The sequence below is a fragment of the Thermobia domestica genome, chromosome 9 (assembly GCF_964235325.1).
Source record: "Thermobia domestica chromosome 9, izTheDome1.hap1.1, whole genome shotgun sequence".
NCBI classification, from domain to species: domain Eukaryota; kingdom Metazoa; phylum Arthropoda; class Insecta; order Zygentoma; family Lepismatidae; genus Thermobia; species Thermobia domestica.
Window position 1 is genome coordinate 169,658,287 of NC_137462.1, and position 19,110 is coordinate 169,677,396.

Here is a 19,110-nt window from a genome sequence, read left to right on the forward strand (position 1 = left end):
AATTTCGAGGATAACATTTTCTTTTGGTATCAAACTCAATAACTTGTAACTTGCGTCTTACTTTTCATGTACAAGAAATTTATAACAATATTTTCTAATAATAATAATAATAATAATAATAATAATAATAATAATAATAATAATAATAATAATAATAATAATAATAATAATAATAATAATAATAATAATAATAATAATAGGTATAATAATAATAATAATAATAATACTAATTGTAAAAAAAAAAAAGAATACCTGTGCCATACACAATGTGTAGAAGTTTTTATACCCTTCAATATCCTTATAGAACATATTTAGTATTGTACACTACCAAGACTACTAATAAAAGTAATGCCATTTTTATAATTACTACTGCCCCTACTACTACTACAAACATTCTATAATACTACTACAGGAAATAAAAACAACAACAAAAACAACAATTACTAGTACTATAAAAACTACTGCTACACTGGGCAATTGTTTTTAGATGACTTGAGTTTTTAGGAGGAAAGAGATTATTAGTTTTGGGGGGAGTGCGCCATCAGCTTTGGGGGGGGATGGGCACCCCTGGCTTCAGGTATCTTTCGTACCGCATGACGATGAGTATTAATGAGTATCTTCTATTTCCAAACTTTCTCCATGTAAATCCCGTATCACGAAGCAAATGTCATAGCGTATGGGTAGTTCGTGGAAAATGGATTTTCTTTCTCTAATGGCCACCAGTAGTTTCGGTACTGTTGGTTCTTTTCTCTGGTTTAAATAGAAGTTCTGAATGGTATTTCGTATCGCACATTTATCAAATTTATCTCAGTGAAATTTATATTCTTCAGATGATACATGATCTGTATTATTCTTCTGAGCTAAAATATATATATATATATATATATATATATATATATATATATATATATATATATATATATATATATATATATATATATATATATATATATATATATATATATATATAGTATTGAAGCAATTATTTTTGTTCCGGATTTCGTTAGTTTTTATTTTTATGTATTTGATCATTTTTATTCTAATTACAGTATGATATTTTCAGTCTTGGAAAGGAAAGAACACCCATAGTGTGAATACTATTTTTTTTAAGTTGGGTTCATTTTTTAAACAACATGTTTGAAACAAGATATTTTCTATGTTTAAACATATAAATTTCATAATCTTTTTAAAAGCACAGTCCTTAAATGAAATATTTGAAGTTAAAAACAGTTTGCCCATCAACCTTATGCCATATGTATTTACTTTTTTCAGTATTCACAAAGACTTACAATGTCGAAATCTGTCCTTGGAAGAGCAGAATCTGTGCTCATGGAGAATCCACGAATTTACGATGCAGATTCAGGCTTCAAGGCAAATTTACAAGAAGTGTCATCCGATTTGGGTACTCAAAATGCGTCAGTTTTGACAGATACAGAACTCATGCGGTAAGTAATTTTTTTAAAAAATATTTTCACATTTTTATCGTTCGTACGGTTATTCTTCCAAAACATTGAACTCTGCCTACCATGGCAGATACTTCTGGAAGAGGAAGAGCTGCAGAGTTGCCAAGGCGATTGGCTACGCTGTGTAAATCTCTCTAGGTATAGAGCGAGACAGCTTCACAACAGGAACTTCAACATTAACAAAGGTACTAATGAGGTACAATGATGCTTACAATGTTGCTTAAGGGATACTTAGTAATACGCCCGATTACCAGGGGAGTTATATAAAGAAGCTTAGTTTTTATGTAGGAGATTAACTTGTTTAATTTGAATAGTTTGAATAATTACTTAATTGCTTAAGTTATAAACTACACATCAGGATGATGCGGGTCAGTTAAATAAAAGATAAGAAATTGGATTTTGTATTATATTATAAAAGGATGATGATGAAATGAATTTAATGAAAGATCGGGATTTTAAGTTAAAAGGTAATAATTTGAATTTTTAATGCCCATTAACACATTGACTGGAAGGGATTCTGTTTTTGATTGGTTGTTTCGTTAGCTGAAGACTAACCAAATGAGACTAATAAATTTTAAGCATGCCAATGCAAGGCTTTGAGAACAAATTAAAATATGGTTTTGCTTATTCATGTTTTTCTGCTTGCTGCTGTCCGGAGGCACTGGGACTTGCTGCTGTCACTTTTGGCTGGATATTTACGACGCACTTAAGCACTTGGGTTTGAGTGTGAGAGTCCTTGCTTCGAACCCGCCGGAGGTCTCTTCCTCTTTCTTCTTGGCGCTGCCTCGCAGACTCGTAAAATTTCCTTGCTGCTCGGCACTGGACGTCGTAGCCCTGGGTTCGAACTCGCTGACGGCTGTCCTCGATGTCTCCCTTTATGGAACTGGACTCGTGAGCTTGAAGTCCTCCCTAGCGGTCGTCTAGTGTGGTGACGTCTTTCGAGACTTGGACTTATGCCGACTTAGCTTCTTGGACTACATGTGCTGGCTGCAACATCACCAGAGCATAGGCGTCGGGGCCTCTTGAGCGACGCTCGGCACGGAGTGGCGGCGTATACACTCTAATAGATAGTTATTAACTGGACGAGAAAACTTCCTAAAATTTAGCTTTTATACGGATGATCATCCTTGTTTACTTAAATGGATATTTAATTTTAGGCTGGTGAAAGTGTGTTTTTATCTGACATCCGTGTGCTTGTTTCTGGAATTAGGTTCCTTGTTTCCTTGAATAGTAGTTTATTCTAGAATCGCAATGCTTGTCCGGATGTTTACTGTTCCAAACAAGAAATGCTGATTTCTTAATAATAAAGAATGTTTTAAAATAAACTTATAATTTAGCCCATTCTGGCTGCATGTTCGCTTCATTCCTCCGACCAAGACACGATACAGGCGACATCGAAGTATGCGCCTTCAGTCCTTTATAATTTAGTCCATTCTGGCTGCATGTTCGCTACAATACATGCCTACAGTATCTCTGTATACAAACCAGAGTTTCTAGTGCACGTCGTTGTAACGTTTGTCTTACTTTTTGCGCAAAACACAACCCTAGCCAGCAGTAGCGTACGCAGGAATTTATTTCGGGAGGGGTCCAAACTCAATATGAGGGTATTTCATATTAAAATTCGTGAAATTGCCCCTTAAATTAGGCTACATTTACTGAAAAGTCTAAATTTCGGGGGGTCCGGACCCCCAGGACCCACCCCCTGCGTACGTCCCTGCTAGCCAGATCATAACAGTTCCGCTACCAAAGTTTCTATTCACTCTCAACTGCTATTCTGTCCTCAGACCGCGCCAATTATACTGAGATCCGTCTGGTTCATTCAAATTGAAATTCTTTTCAAACCCGCATATTACTTTGTATCATTCTAAGGTCCAAATGTACTGCTGGATGCCCTGTAGAAATTGACACTCAGTGCAACAATACTAATACTGACAGTTATATTTATAAATATTGAATGAGAATTTTGGTTGGCGCTTAGCTTTGTTTTTCAACACCGAGGCTATATAAGACATGGTGTTACAGTTTAAGGTAGATTTAATGCGTCCTTTCCGAGTTATCCTGCCGGGAATCAAGCATGTGTAGCAAAAGCGCACGCACTAGCAACTAGACTAGCGAGGGGGGGCTATAAATATTGAAATTAAAGCACTTGTCTGTAAGGTAACCCCTTCAAAAACATTACATTTTCCCATTTTCTTAAGAACTCAATAAAATCACTTTTCGATGCCGAAACAGAAGACGTGTCTGGGTAAAAGATAACAACATCTGGTAACCCAACTCAATGTCTATTTCGATTTAGTGAAGAAAAGAGGGGAAAATGTAATGTATCATTTGAGGGGCAATCTATCATGAGGGGAAGAAACTACCGCTTATCTCAATGGCATGAATAAGCTTCTAATGCGCTTTTTATACTAATTTGTAGAGGTGGCTCAGTGGTAGAGCGCTTACTTCTGGTGCGTGAGGTCCCTGATTCGATCCCCGGTCAAATAAGTTTGTGGTTGGCAACATCGTGTACATGGGTTTTCTCGGGTACTCCTGCTTCCTCCCACATTCTCATTCTACCAATTCTTCCATCATCATCATCATCATCATCATCATTCACTTGCCTTAACTCAGGGATGCAAATAACCGCTCGCCCACTCGCCTGGGGCGAGTGGTTCATCGGTGCGGGCGAGCATTTAATATCATACCGAAGGTAAGTAAATGATTTCTATTGTGGGGTGTGGGCTAGTAGTTTTTTTCTTGGGCGATGGAAATTTTGTTGCTTATTTGCATCCCTGCCTTAACTATGCGTCTCCCTTGGCGTAAAGGACATAATCGTAGGACGTTAAACTTAAAAATTTGAAAGATATACTAATTTGTAAACGTGCATCTAATGGAACTGTTTTAAAAATCATATTCGCTCATAGGGTCACGAAAAAAATGCCTTCAAAGTTAGGGTCAAGTGGGGTAATTGTGAAACACAGAAAAAGTGAGGCTTTTGTGAAACATTCCTATTTTCTTTAGAACTGTGTGACTTCGAATCTCAAAAAATATGACAAGGCAGTAAATTTATTGCTATATCTATTGCATATATCTCAAATATCTGAAATATAACAGTTTTTGAGACAAAAATATAACCTGTAAGCATCTATTTTTTAACGAAAAAAACTTATTTTTTGTTGCAAAACTTTTGCCAATCTTGTATATCAAATGCCTCACTAACTAAATATACATTTTTCTAGAGGATGTTTTGGGCTTTTCGTACCATGTAAGTAATGTGTGAAATGATGCATGGTGGAGGGGCAACATGGGTCAAAAGTCAAGGGGCTATAGACTGAAATAGTGTGACGTCACATCCTTTTCGTTGCCATGGTGATCGCCATTTTATTTTCTATACAAACACGAGCGAAGGCTGAGAAATAACGCATAAATGGTTATGTGTTATGTATTTGATTGTAAACATTAATGTAATTGAGCAGAAATGGAACAAGCAATATCCTAGAATTCTTTACTGAAGATTTCCGATATTCTGTAGGCAACATAAAATTCTTAATCGTAAACGTAAAATTACTAAGGCAAAATAAATGAGCAAATATGATTCGATCAGAACACACAATTGTAATATTACATGATACAGACAAATCAACACGATCTTTACATAAGGTTTGTTCCCCTTCTGTGCAATACATTGAGGCATTTGTATTAACAAATAATGGATACAAACTTACCTCAACTTCAGTTCTTCATGTCTACCTCCACTCTGCCTTTTAAATATTTAAATTCACCATCATACATTACGGAAGACACGTGATTTGATTCAAGAGCATTTTCGCCTTTTTCCACCAACTTTACTTCGTTCTCAAAGTATTTAAAAATTCTAAATAATTTCACAGCCATTGCTTACTCAACACCTCATTTACACACTCACGTTTGTATAGAAAACAAAATGGCGATCACCATGGTAACGGAGAGGAAATTACGTCACCACTATTCCAGTCTATTATGAAACTGTGTTGGGCTATTATGGAAGGTGATAACATTTAAATATACGAAGGATTGCATGCTAACTATGATGTTTCAATGCCACTATGTTGTAGAGCATCCAAGAATAAACAATAGAAGCCTCGTCACTCTTGGAGCAGCGACGAAGAATGCCCTGCTGAAGCATGCTTGCTTATCTGACATCATCTTCTGATGATGATAATTTGGATGACACATCTGATGATTTTGTCGAATTAGACGACTCTGAAACAAAGTGCGTTAGACCAGTTTTTTTTCCTCTTGCACAGTTTAAAGGAGGTCGGCAAAATAGTACCACGATATAGTTATATCGTGATAGCATTAAGAATCCAACCTCATGATAAATTTGAAGTCATGGGCCTTAAAACAGATGTGAACAAGAAAACATTTAAATCTGTTGAACTGACATTTCATTCATTAAAGGGTCAATCCATACAAAGTGATCGAGAAAAAAAAGAAAAATTGCCGCTCGACCATGTGCAAAAAATCTAATTTTTTTTTCATGAATGTTTATCCTATATCAGGGTACTTCAAAACCACAATTAATTATTTTTTTACAACATCCCATGGCGACGCAACGCCTGCCGCCATTTTGCGGGTTTTTTTTTTCGATTTTAGGCGTTTACGTTGTTTTGAATACCTCAGCTTGTATTTGTCCACCAAATTGAAAATTACTGGACGTCTCCAACTCGTGTAGAGCAAAAACTTTGATCTCTTAACATTTTTCCTAAAACCACTTGAAGGGGATGAAATCAGGGTCTGCAGAAGCAACATTTTTGGACATTGAAAACATGATTGGGAAGAGGAAACAACTGATGTAGAGGTCTGAATTTGTGTGTGCATGTAGTCCGGGGACATAAGTTAATACACAATAATTTACAGACCTGTTGCTGCTCCCAAAGGCCTGGGAAAAAATCGTAAAGTTATGGAATTATGCCAATTTAGCACATTTCACTGTCCAATATCTCCAATGGGACTGGATAAATTCTGGACAGTGAAATATGCTAAATTGGCATAATTCCCCAATTTTACGACTTTTTTTCAGGCCTCTGAGAGCAGCTACAGGTCTGTAAACTTTTGTGTATTAACTTATGATCTCGGAGTACGTGCACACACAAATTCAGACCTCTACGTCAGTTGTTTCCTCATCCCAAACATGTTTTCAATGTCCAAAAAAGATTTTGTGAACAAAACACCTCTTAGAGTATGATACCATTACTTAATAGTTTGACCCCTTTCTGCTCAAAAACACAAAACGCGCTTTGTTGCATGTTATGGTATACTATAGGACTAACTATTCCCAAAATTTCAGATTTTTCTATCCAGACCTATTGGAGATATTGGACAGTGAAAAATGCTAAATTGGTTTAATTCCCCAACTTTACGATTTTTTTCAGACCTTTGGGAGCAGCTACAGGTCTGTAAATTCTTGTGTATTAACTTATGTCACCGGACTACATCCACACACAAACTCAGACCTCTACGTCAGTTGTTTACTCTTCCCAAACATGTTTTCAATGTCCAAAAATGTTGCTACTGCAGATCCTGATTTCACCCCCTTCAAGTGGTTTTAGGGAAAATGTTAAGAGATCGAAGTTTTAGCTCTACACGAGTTGGAGACGTCCAGCAATTTTCAATTTGTTAGGACAAATGCATGCTGAGATATTCAAAACAACGTAAACGCCTAAAATCGAAAAAACGCAAAATGGCAGCAGGTGTTGCGTCGCCATGGGATGTTGTAAAAATTAATTAATTGTGGTTTTGAAGTACCCTAATATAGGATAAACAATAGGATATAATGGTATTTTTTCATGTTTCTAACCCAAGCGGTTTTTGCTGTATACTCAAAAGTATGGATTTTCGTTTCACAATTATCCCACTTGACTCTATGATATTTATATTTATATTTATACTCCAACCTTGAGTTCATTTTTTGGGCGCCCCATGTACGGATATGTTTTAAAATACTATAGTTCTATTTGATTCAGCGTCGTCAAATTAGAACAAAAAGCACAATTAGAAGCTTATTCAAACGTAAGTACTTCTCCCATTGGCATGGCCGAAAGTTTCTTGTAAACCAAGTAAGCAATGGACTGATTTCTAATGATTCTTGAATCTTGAGGAAAACAATATAGGAAAAGGAAATAATCATAGTATTTATTAGTGATATCTTTATTGCGTAATATATATGTGTGGTGTATGCAGTAAAAAGAAAATCTTATTTTTATATACATGCAGCTTCTCTCGACCTCTGTTAACCTTTGCGGCTGTGATGACCATTCTCATTATGGTAATTGGGATCGTAGGAAACCTCTTGACCATTGTGGCTTTACTTCGATGCCCGCGGGTGAGAAATGTTGCAGCGGCATTTATCATCAGGTTAGTTGTTTACGATTACACAATGCTTGTGGCTTGAAGTTGTTGAGGCGTGTTATCAATATGTGTGTGTCTCTGTGTGTAACCTCCGAGCTGTGAACTCGATTTGTGTGGATAATTACAAGCATAATAATCAATGTAAAGTGGTATCACATATGTTATTGGGTAATAAAAGACTATAACCTCTTAAACTATTTGGTAAATAATGGTTCCCAAACTATGCGTCCCAGAACACTTAACTGTTCTGTGTATCAGGTCTAAAATAGGATTGTGCAATATTTAATCTGAATGCTGCTTATTCTTTGGAACTATGCATAGGCCTACTTAAATAAAAATAAAATCTGACAAAAAAACACATAGGCCTAGTTACGAATCTATATCTTCACCAATATATAATTACCTTCATCACAATTCATTGCCTTCGTCGAACACATAGTCTAGCAGCTAGGAGAGTCCTGTTGGGAGTTTGAGAGCCAGAAGGTTTGTTTGTTTTACCGAGTTCTACTATCTTTAGTGTTAAAAAAAAAATTGGTCACATGTTATGAATCATGGTCATTATTGCGCAATGGCCGCCATCTTGAATATTCCTTTCGTATTCACTACATTTTTCTTAAATACTAGCTCAAGCTGTAATTGTCGCAAAGTTATCAGTTATACCTCGTTCGATTTGCAATAGTATAGGCTTTTAGGTGATGTTATTCACTTATCAGTAATACACACAAGAGGGAAGTAAAGGAGGGAAATTTTGAAAATTTCCCTCAAAATTTTCCCTTTTACCGATTTTTTGCTATTGTTATATGGCAACGCTGGGTTCTAGGCGAGAAAGAAAAATTACATACATTTCCTGTAATGTGATAAATATATGCTGAAAGTTTTGTCTTGATTGGTTTATTAGCAGAGAAGTAATAAAATATTTTGTTTTTTTATGATTTTGGTCGCTCTAACATTCTTTGGATGTAATGAAAGTACTTTTGTCACATAGAAAGAACTCCAGCTCAGACTGTAATTGCCGCAGAGGTACAAATAATATTTCGTTTTATAATTTGTTTGATTAGAGTAATAAATGGTGTGGATTAATCTAACATATGTGCCATTATAACTTATGACAAGGAAGTATAAGGGAAATAAATATAAAATTCACACGAAATATTTTCCTTTAATGATGTGGAAACACTAAAAGATAGAAGTGGAACTACTAGAAATTCACTAAACATTAATACCCAATATTTAATTCACAAGTGAAGACATAGATTTTTTAAAAAAATCGTAACATTTCATGTTTCGTAATTAAGAAATGTGTTCCAAATTTGATATCAAGTGATATTTTCAAACAGCAATTTATTCTTCTTCTTACATAATAGTCCACAAATGTCTGATAAACTGACACTTTCATCCCACATTTACACACATATTCTTCACTTTACATTTACAGAATGGACAACACGGTATTTGTTTCACTCTGCAAGGACAAACATTAACTTTTGTACATGTCTTGCACATACAAGGAGAGACAAATTCAGGAGGTCTGAAATATCCAGTCGTTATTATTGACTTAAGATATCCTGCTTCTTCTATGTAAAAATACTCTAGTGGATTCAGTGTTGGGATTCATCCAGTAGTCATCCATATGTAGCACTGAAGATATGCACGCTGTATATGAAAGACTATCGTTGATGATGTTGGACATAGTTGAGAAAAGTTGATAGCTTTTGCTTTGTGGTATTGTTCAAATCGTACCATATCACAGTTTGGTTTTGATGAACCAAGTACTTTTGCGATAAAAAGCTCGGCATTTTGTATCATTCCTTCATTCAAGGGAGCAACCCCAAAATTGTTCAACAGGGTTCCTGATGTCATTGCTGTTTTAAGTGCCATAAGTTTTGTCCCAACCTTACTTGTGGTATCGCAACCAGTTAAACTGTGAACAGCAGGAAGAACATATAAAAGTGTGTCATCCATGTTCTCCGTCATTTTGTGAAGTGGTATGTACCTCATAGATGGTCGTGTGTCTTTGACAACCCAGAGTTCTTTTACGGCACATTTTTTATAACTCCTTTTGAAATGATATAGTGCGGAAATCATAACATCTTTATCTACTGAGGCAATCATAACTCTTTCAATGGAATCAGTTTCGACCATGTGTTGGATATGTTTCATGATTCTATTATCAGCTTCCTCACATTCACAGTAAAGATCTGGTACCAAACTAACAGATCCTTCGGTTAATTTCAGGCATAGCTTTGGGTTATGTTTGTGACCTCCTCCCAAATACAAAGATTTTATAGAATTTCCTTGATCGACAATCCACTCAATGAAGAGTTCTTGCAAACGTGCTTTGTTCTGGCTTGAAGCCCAAAAAGTATCCATGTTGACAGGAAGGGGTGCATTTGGGTTACTAGGAATCACATCAATAGGATCAACATTTTTTTGTCGCCTCAGTCGCTCCCAGTTTTTGATACTTTTATCTTGATACAAGTCAAACACTATGGCAGTGCGCAAACAACCTTCGGAGAGTTTTAAAAATATTTTCCACAAATAGTCAAAGTAGTCTCCAAACGTCTTACACATAAGTCGTTTGACATAGACTTTTCGCGCGTACAGTATAAAGTCAATCACCATTGCTGCTCTCGTTTCCTGCGTTGGTAGATGACTAACTGCATCATTCTTATTTAAAAAGTGTTTTTCAAGTTCTTTGCTGAGTTGTGCTTTATCTGCTTTCTTTAAGAATCCATCATCTGTTAGATAATACGATGTAGATGTAAGCTCGTATTTTAGTACTGTGTCTATCGAAATTTCTTGAACATGCTATTTCTATGAACCGAATAGCATTATTTGTTTCTTGGAGTGCCGTCTCGGTTGCAGATATGTGTTTCTTTGTCTTTCGAAATTGTTTATGTATGGGATCTAGAATACCTTTGGATTTGTCAATAAGCCTTTCTTGAACGAAGTTTTTGTAGCTAGTATCTCCTTTTCCTTGTATAGAGAGTAAGTACTCATCTATTACTTGATCATTTTTTGTTCCACTTATAATGCTAGAAATTCCACAACTAGATAAACTTTGTTCTTCATACACTGATAACTGTATGCGTTTTACTATTGAGAACAATTCGGAGTATTTAGTTATGTTAATCTGTTCCATGAACGCCTTCCATTCCAGTGTTTCCATTACTTCACAAAGCATTCCCATTGCTCTAACTCCCCTGCTATAGAGGTTTCCTTTTAAAGCGCTTTCAGCAGTGTGTGGACCCATGGTTTCAGTCTGAACAAGAATTTCCAAAGCTCCACTTCTCTTGAGGTATAGACCAATACATGCAAGCACGACTTTCTGAAGATGAAATCCTTCAAGGCCAAGAAATATGTTGGAAAACTCGGGTTGAAGAAGCTGAATTTCTTTAGCTATATGATATACGCCTTCGTCACACCACAGTGAACTCTCTTCGACATTTAACTGGTGCAAGATATCTTGGAAATTACACATTGTTGTATAAATAGAGTCATACTGAGTTGCAGGATAGAGTAGTATTGGAGTATATCCCGTAATGGTCCTGTGAGATGGATGTTCAGACAGTGCACTCATAAAAACGTTTCTAGAGGGAATCTCAACTTCCTGAGGAAAATCTAATTGAGGTACGTTGGATTTTTTAAGAAATCTTGAAAGAAACCATATGAGATCTAAATTTCTGCCTGGCTGTTTTATTTCATTTGCTGTAATTGTCATTGCTAGGAACGAAAGTACTGAGGATACTGCACCTTGTTTTTGGCTTTGTGTAGTACAATAGTTTTTGGGCATCTATATCTTTAGTGAGAGTTCGTGAAGTGACATCAATGCCAAACGTTCCCAGGTATCTCTCTGGACTATCAGGTTCTTCTAACGAGACGTTAAGTTTATCACTCAGATGATGGTCTTGAAACAAGACAAGTACTGTGTCGTGTGTTCCATGCATTCCTGAAAATGTAGCTTCTTCTCTGTCGAAATTGTTCATAACACCTCGAACAGGAATGTTGGGTTTTATTGATGGAGGTATGGGAACACGGTGTCATTTAGCCCTAATAATAGTCCTGTTTGCTAGCATTTGATCTTGACGTAGTACATCATCATAACTGCAGCATAGCCCTTGACGGTTCAACATGGTGATGAGAGTTTTGGATCTACTTAAATGGTGTATTGCTTATGCATTAGCGACATGTAACGGTGTTTTCTTAAGCCATTGTGTATTAGGAAATAGGATATCTGAAATAAGGTATCACGTCTACGTTGAGTACTTGATGATATACAGAATGAGAGTACTAATTCGTAAAGGAACTTTTCCCATTGCATTGGGCGTGACTGTTCATAATCTAATTCAGATTTTTGCAGGTCAACTGTATCACCACACCATTTATTACTCTAATCAAACAAATTATAAAACGAAATATTATTTGTACCTCTGCGGCAATTACAGTCTGAGCTGGAGTTCTTTCTATGTGACAAAAGTACTTTCATTACATCCAAAGAATGTTAGAGCGACCAAAATCATAAAAAAACAAAATATTTTATTACTTCTCTGCTAATAAACCAATCAAGACAAAACTTTCAGCATATATTTATCACATTACAGGAAATGTATGTAATTTTTCTTTCTCGCCTAGAACCCAGCGTTGCCATATAACAATAGCAAAAAATCGGTAAAAGGGAAAATTTTGAGGGAAATTTTCAAAATTCCCCTCCTTTACTTCCCTCTTGTGTGTATTACTGATAAGTGAATAACGTCACCTAAAAGCCTATACTATTGCAAATCGAACGAGGTATAACTGATAACTTTGCGACAATTACAGCTTGAGCTAGATGTATTTAAGAAAAATGTAGTGAATACGAAAGGAATATTCAAGATGGCGGCCATTGCGCAATAATGACCATGATTCATAACATGTGACCAATTTTTTTTTTTTTTAACACTAAAGATAGTAGAACTCGGTAAAACAAACAAACCTTCTGGCTCTCAAACTCCCAACAGGACTTTCCTAGCTGCTGGATTAACACACAGATTAGAAATAACAAGTATTAGTTTTGGTCAGAATTTATTTTTACTTTTATTTCAAAGCTATAATGGGCAGCACTCTAATAGAATTACTTCTTAGTCTGAAAAGAAGGTTTAAAAAGTTAAATGTAATCTTTCAATTTAATGTTCCACAATTATGCCCTTTAGGCTAAAGGAGACGATTAGTGAATGATGGTGGAAGAATTGGTGGAATGAAAAAGTGGGAGAAAATGGTAGTAAAACTACACCTGAGAAAACTCCAAGGACACAATATTGTCCATCACAGACTTGGCTAGGAATCGAACCAGGGACTTCACACACCAGAGGTAAACGCACCACCACTTTTTTTTTTTTTTAACTTCCTGACTTATTTTCTACTTCAACCACTTTTCAGGACTACTAGACACGACAGGGACACGATTACACCGAAACATCGAGGACAGTTAAAATTCCACCCTTGCTACTACAGAGGGACTCGAACCCCCAATGGACTTCACCTGACAATCATTAGCCTAACGCCTCAGACCGCTCGGCTACTCCCACCGGCCCACTGAGCTGTCTTGTCTCCCTAAGAAGAATAAATCATTAGAAGGAGAGGAGAAGAAAGAGGATATCTATAAGCAGCGCCGCAACTTAGATTTTTTCTGGAGGGGCAAGTATTAATATGCGTATTTGGGCCTCCTAGAAAAAGTTGTTTTTCTAATTCTTGGGCCCCCCTCTTCCAGCTTTCTCTTACTCTTTATGGCCCTCCTGCACGGCAAGGTCTGAGGGGCCGTTAGTTACGCCCCTGGGCCCGTTCAATACATAAACTAATTAAGAGGACAATATTGACAAAATTTGAAAGCCATACGAATAAATATTATTTCTAGGGTCCCTAATAGTAGACATTTTTCACTGAAGTGGGCCCATGACTCATTTTTGTTTTATTTACCTTTTGTGTGTTGTTTTGTTTATGTAATGTAGTGAACCTGTTTGATGCTTCATTTATAATTTCATGTTCGTATCGTACAAAATTTTGTCTTAAAATGGGCCTATCGAACAGCAGGGAGCTTCCCTGGGGGGCAGTTGCCCCCTGTCCCCTCACAAGTTACGGCCCTGTCTAAAAGACAACAAATAGATTTCTTAAGAAAAATATTTGGAGGAAAACACCGAGAGGACTAAGCATAGTCAAGATACAGCTTATATTGGGATTTAATTAGGGAGAAAACGAGAGAAGTTAGATGTCTAATGAAGGCAATGATAAATATATTACCGAAGATGTAAGAAAGATTAGTAGTAAAAAGTGTTTCCTTTGGTCAGATTTTATTTTAATTTAAGCGATGTTTCAATATAGCTATTATCGACCGAAATTTTCAGTTATTTCAATGTCAATATAAAAAATCCATCAGGTGGACACTTCGATATAATGAAAAAATGAAATCTTTGAGTTTTACGTCCCACGGTTATGCCGGTTAGGCTAAAGGAGACGGTGATGATGAGTAATGAATGAAATGGTAGAATGAAGAAAGTGGGAGGAAACGGGAGAACCCCGAGGAAACCCACGCACACGGTGTTTGTCCACCACAAATCGATATAATGGCGTACGGATAATTTCATCAAGGGAGCTCAAGCACTCAATCTCATTAGCTTTCAGGACAAGCGTGCTTTTTGAATGTATATCTTAATATAGTAAATATTTATTTTTTCCGTAATAGCTTGTTGGAGAGAGATATTTAAATCTAAATGTCCCTTGCGTAGACTACTGCTTTGATATATCGATCAATTTCCGTATTTTTGTCGATATGGATTTTTGATATATCAAATCTTATCGCGCAGGTTTTTGTCTAAAAGTGTTCCGTCATAACAAGATTCGGAAAGTTAAATGAGACTGTGTAACAAAATTATGTGGCCTCCCAACTGTGTCAGTATCGGTGAATATTAAATACTAATACTTATTCGCTCGTGTACGACTGCATCCTATGAAACAGTTAGATAATAAACATGGTAGTTAGTTGGAAGTTTATCGTTCTTTCAAGCGCCGAAGCTATGTGAGACGTAATCTTCCAGCTTAATATGGAGTCTGGCGCTTAGTGCGCCCCACAAAGCCAAATGATCTCCATGGTAAGGAATTGCAAAAATAAAGTTGTAAAAATTCGTTGGTGCAACGTATTTTAGTTTGGGCATCTAACAATTTCGTGTCCTTTATCCAACAATTTTCACCTCGTTTTCCCAATCGTAATTTTCCGATTGTAACAGTTCTTTCGTAGGATATTGGATTGGTTGGCAAATGCTCGGCAAAGTAGGCAATTATAACGTAGGGGCAACTTTGGCAGTTGGCAGCCTATCCACTGTTGAGACTACTTCCGTGCTGCTAGGGCCGGTACCGCACACCAAAAACGTGTACGCTAACCAACACAGTAGTCACAAGGGAGTTCATGGGTCGATTATTATCGTAATATTGTTTTAATTTCAGTTGACGTCATTTTCCGGACAGTATGCTATGTTTCCTCTTCTTTTTTAAAATAAAGTCAACTGAAAATTTTTCAAATTATTTCACGTTTCATGCAATAACTATCATATTGTAGATTTACGTTGAATTATTTTATTATGAATTATTTTCTTTGGATGTTTTGATTTACTTCATGGTGACTCAAGAAGTTATGCACGTATTTATTTGTTAGCAGAGTATATTTGGACTTTGACTTTTGAACTTCGATTTCTAATTAGGGAAATGTATGTGTGTGTATGGCCGCCACAGTATAATTTCAAATCTAATAACTCCACAAAATCAGTCAAGAGGGCAGCACATTTAACCCTAGCAGCACATACAGTAGACCCATTGGGAAATAGTAGGCTAACAAATTGCCAAAATTGACCCCATGTTGTAATTGGTCGCTGTATTGTAATTGGTCGCTGTATTGTAACTGATGATCCAAATGTGAATGAAAATTGCGATTAAGAGTACGAGGTCGTTTAAACTGTTAGATAAATGACGGGATATTGTTGGCTGATGAACTTATATTCAGTCGGGGCCGCGGTGGCTCAGTGGTAGAACATTCACCTCTGGTGCTTGGGGTCCCGGGTTCGATCCCAGCCCCCGCCAAGTGAACTTTGTGGTGGACAAACACCGTGTGCGTGGGTTTTCTCGGGGTTCTCCCGTTTCCTCCCACTTTCTTCATTCCACAATTTCATTCATTACTCATCATCACCGTCTCCTTTAGCCTAACCGGCATAATCGTAGGACGTAAAACTCAAAGATTTCATTTCATTTCATTTGAACAAAATACACTAACCAGGCAGAATAATATGACTAAAGCCCGGAATGAATGGCGAAATAAAAACCCGAAAATGGCAAAATTGCGAAATAAACACCCAAAAATGGTGGATAAAATGGCAAAATAAAATAAACAAGCAATCACGAACTTTGGGGGAAAATAGATACTAAAATATGTAAAAGCTATAATATCCTATAATTCGTTTACTAATCGAATAAAATGTTTCATTTTGTACTTTGTACTTACCACTTAAAATTCTGTAAACTTGAGCAGCTCGTGAAGGGACAACATCTAACAATTCATTCGCCATTCTTCAACAGTAACAATGAAACAATAACTAAAAACACTATCACATTTTATTCACACGCAGTTACATTAGCACAAACATTTAAAGCACAAGAAATACTAAAGTGAAGTCATTTTACACTACATTAGCAGTTCATTTTCACTTACGAAAGGTTTTTCATATTTTTGTTCTCTGAAATTATTAACATCTTTTTAAGATTTTCAAAGGAAAGACTGTCTCCTGTCAGAAAGAATTCGCTATAGATGTGAAAATGATCTTTCCACATCTACAGATGAAACTGGAGCATACTTGAAACATGTAATTTGGGAAGGATCCATGTCACTGTCAACAGTTGTATCAGCATCACCTTCAATAACACTAGCGATGTCCTTCAATTTTCCCAAATCTGGATTAGCACTTACAACACGATCATACTTACGCCGAATGTACTCGCCTTTGTCACCAGGTACAACACTCAGATTCTTGAGAGTATCATTTAAGATTTTCAGAGAACTAGCTAGAGTCTGTTCTTTTTTTCAAGCTTGGCAATAGCATCTGGCAACTTTGCAAAATGTGTTGCAATGAAGACTAAGTCGTTTTTCAAGGAATTCTTCTTAAGCAAACTTTGAGCAACCTTAATTGAAGACACATCATCCTCATCAAAAGTATCAATGATTCTTTTGATGGGTTCAAAGTTGTTAACATAATAGAGAACAGCTGTAATCCATGTACCCCACTCGTTAAGACAGGCTGTGGTGGAAGCGGAAGTTCAGGGGCTAATTCACGGAACGCACTTGTTCGCGAGGGAGCTTTCAGAAATACCTTTTTGACATTTGACACAAGAAGGTCTACGTCAGGAAAATGAGAACGAACTTCCTCTGCAATTCTATGTAGCTCGTGTGCCAGACAGGTGACATGTAGCATACGAGGGAATAGAACCTTAAGGGCTTTTGCTGCACTTTTCATGTATGCAGCTCCGTCTATAACAAAAAGAAGGACCTTACTCGTATCGTACTTTACCAGTTTGGCCAGAGGCCACAGAATACTCAGCGATTTTGTAAAAACCTGTGCAATTGCCGTCCCATTTACTTTTTCCAGAACTTCTGATGCAATAAAAAATGTTTGTGTGCCCTCTCCCCCCTCCCTCCAAAAAAGTTCCAATTACAACGTCGGCAATGGAACGTTTTAGAATATCGCAAATTTCATCAATTGAAATCCATATATTTTTGTCAGCAACACTTTTACGGATATCGTCAATAGTTCTGCTGTACGCGCTATCAACGTAAATCTTTCTCAAAGATGATTCACTTGGAACTTTTTGTTTTGTGTATTTCTCGAGAAAGTTTCTAAAGGAAACATTTTCTAACTTCCATAAAGGAATGTCCGCGTTAATTAGAGCTTCACACAGATCATTCGCAAAACTGTTAGTGCGCGAAGCGGAATTCGTGACTGTTCGAAGATGATTTTGAACCTTTTCACCAGCTGATTTGCGTGTCCTTGCAGAATTGTTTTTTGCAGTGCTTATATGGTGTGTTACAAAATAAAGCTTTTCAACGGAAACCACAGTTTCACATAATTTACAAAACAGTACAGAACCGTCTGTTTAAAACACAGTACGCCCGAACTCATCCACAAATTTTTCCAACTTCTGTTGCCTAGAAAGACCAACTTTCGGCATCTTGAAATACTGAAACACTCATAAATACCAGTTCTGTATCACGCACGCCTAAGATTCACAATAACTGCCCATTTGGCTACTTCTTGAAAGTAAGCATCTTCGTTTGTCATTCCAAGAATTGAATATGTACTAGCATCCCCGCCCCTCCACTTGTCACATTCCTACGAGAATAGACCAGTTATTATCAGACACCGAGATCGCTTGGCCAGATAAGAGCGACTCAGATCTGTGGTATGCTATCATTCATGAGTAAATAAAGAGTAGTGGAAGAGAGAACCTTTGACAATGGCAACAAATTGCTTCTCAATTGTGAAATTGCACTTTTCCTGAAAATACAGTATCATGAAAATTGCAATTTAATGGCACTTATGGCATTTTGCCATTAATTCCGGGCTTTAATTATGACCACTTACCTAATATCTGGTCCGTCCTCCTTTGCCTCACAGTACAGCAGCAGTGCGGTTTGGCATGAAAGGAATGAAACCTTGTAGGTGGCTGAACTACACTTACACACAGGTCACTTAATTCATCTAAATTCTGCATAGGGGGTCAATGAGCTTGGGAATGGCGTTCAATGACATTTCAAAGGTGTTCAATAGGTTTAAGATCGGCCATTCCAGAAATTGAAATTCACTGTTGTGTTGCTGTTGTATTGTGTTAAGGAGAGTTGTCCTGCTGAAAAATGACATTCCCAGACAGGGAATATGGTCTGCATGAATGACTATACGTGATCAGTAATGACTGCCGAAAGCTTAGATCCGTCATGGTGTCCTCCACACGCACTACTAATGGGTCCATGGATGTTCATGTGAAGATTTCCCAAATCATAATGGATCTGTTACCGGCCTGTCATCATTTTTTTGTACACGTATCGAGTAGTTGTTCCCTGGAAGACGATGAGTTCTGACCCGACCATCGATGTGGTGAAGGCAGTATCGTGATTCATAGAATCATGCCATTCCTTGGCGATTCAATAACGATTTTGATATGCCCATTCCAATCGTTATCGATTACATCCTGCGGTTAACATTGCTAT

The 19,110-nt window shown here is 36.8% G+C and overlaps 1 protein-coding gene across 5 annotated transcripts in view; it reads left to right on the forward strand.

Annotated features, from left to right (window-relative positions):
* Window positions 1-19,110, forward strand: part of moody (G-protein coupled receptor moody) — a 116,921-nt gene that overhangs the window by 68,882 nt on the left and 28,929 nt on the right. For 4 of the 5 annotated variants that reach the window (XM_081772164.1, XM_081772165.1, XM_081772167.1 and 1 more), the window contains exons 2-3: window positions 1,273-1,445; window positions 7,701-7,841. In XM_081772164.1, coding sequence (XP_081628290.1) covers window positions 1,291-1,445; window positions 7,701-7,841 — 296 coding nt within the window. In that variant the 5' untranslated portion in view covers window positions 1,273-1,290. The remainder of the gene's footprint in view (window positions 1-1,272; window positions 1,446-7,700; window positions 7,842-19,110) is intronic. The other variant, XM_081772168.1, reaches the window with a different exon arrangement.